Source organism: Antrostomus carolinensis, unplaced genomic scaffold, assembly GCF_000700745.2.
Source record: "Antrostomus carolinensis isolate BGI_N321 unplaced genomic scaffold, ASM70074v2 scaffold2377, whole genome shotgun sequence".
NCBI classification, from domain to species: domain Eukaryota; kingdom Metazoa; phylum Chordata; class Aves; order Caprimulgiformes; family Caprimulgidae; genus Antrostomus; species Antrostomus carolinensis.
Genome location: NW_010326433.1, coordinates 106083 through 109122, shown reverse-complemented (window position 1 = coordinate 109122; position 3040 = coordinate 106083). Strand labels below are relative to the sequence as shown.

General features: G+C 37.1%; 1 protein-coding gene across 1 annotated transcript in view; it reads right to left on the bottom strand.

The window, feature by feature from the left end:
- Window positions 1-2810: 2810 nt before the first annotated feature.
- Window positions 2811-3040, bottom strand: part of LOC104527753 (talin-2) — a 105460-nt gene continuing 105230 nt past the window's right edge. The window contains exon 56 of the mRNA XM_010171559.2: window positions 2811-2939. Within this exon, the coding sequence (XP_010169861.1) occupies window positions 2811-2939 (129 nt within the window). The remainder of the gene's footprint in view (window positions 2940-3040) is intronic.

Genomic DNA, 3040 nt, shown 5'->3' with positions numbered 1-3040 from the left:
GTTTAGATAAGTGATAAAATGTTCAAATTCTTTTCTGAACAGTTGGGGAAACAACACTAGACTATTTGTACACAGACAACTTTGAAGCATTTAGCTTTTAATTTGCATACAATTCCTTAAAGTGAATTCCACATGAAGAAGGGTGAGATACAACAGAGCTCTTTTACCATTTCACAAGTTAAGAGAACAAAGTAAACACCTGTCCTTCTTATTAACTAGCTTCCATCCCTTATTCCAACTTGTCACTTCCTGCTGCAAGTCTCCATGCCAAATAAATGCACAGACTAGTTTCAAGCTCCACAGAGGTTCACATGTGGACCTGAAACACAATTTAAGTGTCCTCTTTCCTTCTATGTACTGATGAAGTTTTCTAGCAATACAGTTTCCATACATAGTTGCATTTGACCAGGCTTTTAGCTTCTTTCAAACTGGCAAATACCAGCCTGATCCAAATATATTACAACAGTATTATACCTCCAAAAAATACTGTCATGGTGCTACAGACAGTATTATCTTTCTTCATGCTTTAATGAGACCAAGTAATAAGTTAAACACAGGCTGCAACAGAAGCAGTAACAGATCTGTCTTGCAGATCTTTCTGAAAAAAAGAGAGATGGGAATGAGATGCTATCCAGGTAAAAAAAGAAAGACTCATAAGCTGCAAAGAAACTGGACCTACCAAAACCAGCAGAAAATCCCTGTCACTAAAGCTATCTTTATTTAGGTCTTACGGCAATAAACGCCAATTTAGCCTTCAGCCTAAAGACTTTGAGAAAGCAGGGGTTTTTTTTGGTGTATGAATTCTTAACATTGAGATTCTGTGATGCAGCTCACTGAATTCACTGTGCAAAGGTTGAGTGAAAAAAATTAAACCAATTGCGCTGAAGTGGAAAATTACAGAACTCTGAATTGCATGTCTCTGATAGTGAGGGTTTGCATGTGCACACAAACCTACCCGTCACAGCACATCTGTTGATGCCAGCGATTCCATTTGAGATTTGACAAATTTTTCCTCTCATGATTGTGGATTCTTCAGCAACTTTACCGAGTCTGAAACACTCAGTACCAGAGAAGAGACACTAACAATAAAAATCTTTATACACTTTAATATTTATTAATTCTCTAGGCATTTTTGCTATATAATTAACAATAGCGTGACAAAAGTCCTGGTAATTATATCTCATGCAGTAACTTAAACGAGGAGTTAGCACTATCTAAACCTGTAAACCTACCACTAGAGGGGTTACTTTTGAGTCTACAAAACAAGTATTTCTGCAACAGTGACAACTAGGTGTGTATGCATGTAACATACAAGGCTCAGCTGAATGTACTTGGAAGGTAAATGACAGCACAGCCTTCAGAAAGACTGGAGTGGCAACACCCTTAGACCTAAATAGACTTGACATTATTGTTTAAGAGGGCTTGAGTGGAGTTGGAGGCATGTTGGAAATTGTTTCTAGGAGAGATGGTGTTTCTGTAGTTAGTCAAATAGTTTAGCTTTTGCTAGTTAAAGTTGCTGTGATTTTTGTTCTTTCTTTGACAGGGTAAAATGTGTTACTCACTCCACCTATATTGCTATTGTTTAGGTCACAACAAAGATAGTGAGAGCATACTGTACCTTTCTGCAGCTGAAGACAAAGATTGCTGAAACATTGCTGCTATTCCTTCTCTGCAATTCATTGGTGAGTACATTTTCATCAATACCAACTATGAAAACAAACTCCTTAGAGTCCAGATTTTTAAAAAATATATTACAGGAAAAGTCTACTTGTAAATCACTTAATTCTTTTCTTGTACAATACCCACAGGTTTCAAAACAAAATAATTATAAATGAAATTAAAAGAATAACAAGAGTTGTGATAGTCTGTTGTACTGGGCATTTCCCTTTTTTAACTAACATACATTCTAACAGAAATCCCACAGTACAAACCAGATATATTCAATTAAAAAACAAAATGCAAACGATTCAGTCCAATGTTAGAGCATGTGTCTGTGTGTATAATACTGTAAAAGTAGTCACACATTAGAGGTATATAACTGAAACAGCATTTTCCTTCATGAACCTGCTATTATTGAGGCAGTGACAAGGTTTCCGTTTCTTTGTTTTCTGAGCTCTTTAAAGAATGGCTATTGCCACGTTTTGTAAACCTAAATACTGTACAAGCAGAAGCTTGTTCGTATCAGGTAAGAAGTAATACTACTAGTGCAAACAGGTGTAGAGACAATTCCTCCAGTTTTGGGTTGAACCAGCTATATAACACTGAAAGAGGACAGGCATCTTCTTCAAACTCACACTCATCTGTGTTTCTCCACTCAGCCATACATCCTTCTCTGTCTTGGTCTTCTTTTTACAAGGGTAGTTGGGGGAGAACCACCAGCTCATGTGATATTTATCATATAACAGATTGCTTGACTGTTTTCCTATTAATATTATGAATATTTTATAACAACTCAAGGAACGATGAATACCTCAAGCATCAGGAAAGTGACAATAATACTGACTTAGTATCTTCAGTAAAAAATGAAACATTCTCTCCTGAGATGTAAGTCAAGGAAGGAACAGGAATGATGAACCTAACACTGTACCATTATTTGATCGTCATGCACCTCAGTTGACCAGATGAGAAAGAACAAGTGCTTATTGCCCTCTGCTCATCCAAAACTATGACAGGCAGTTTACTTAGGTAAGTGCTTGGCATACCAGAATGTTGTCAGAGCAGTTCTCACTGTACTGTCCCCCTTTAGCTTATTCCTTTAGAAGGAAAAAAAAAAAAAAAAAAGAAAAGAAAAGAAGAAAAATCTCAGCAGGTTAACCCTCATCTTCTCTCAGCTCTGTGGGAAGAAATTTGTATTGCTGTTGGCGGATCTGAGCCAGTTTTTTCCTTGCCTCTTCCAGCTCTCTTTCCTTCTTCAGCATTTCTTCTTGGGCTGCAATGATCTGGAAAACAGAAGCATGAATTATGATAGCCATGAATACTGTCTGTAAAACAAGATTTCTTTCTCTATGACACCAGTCAGAGCTAGGCCCTGAGCACTCTC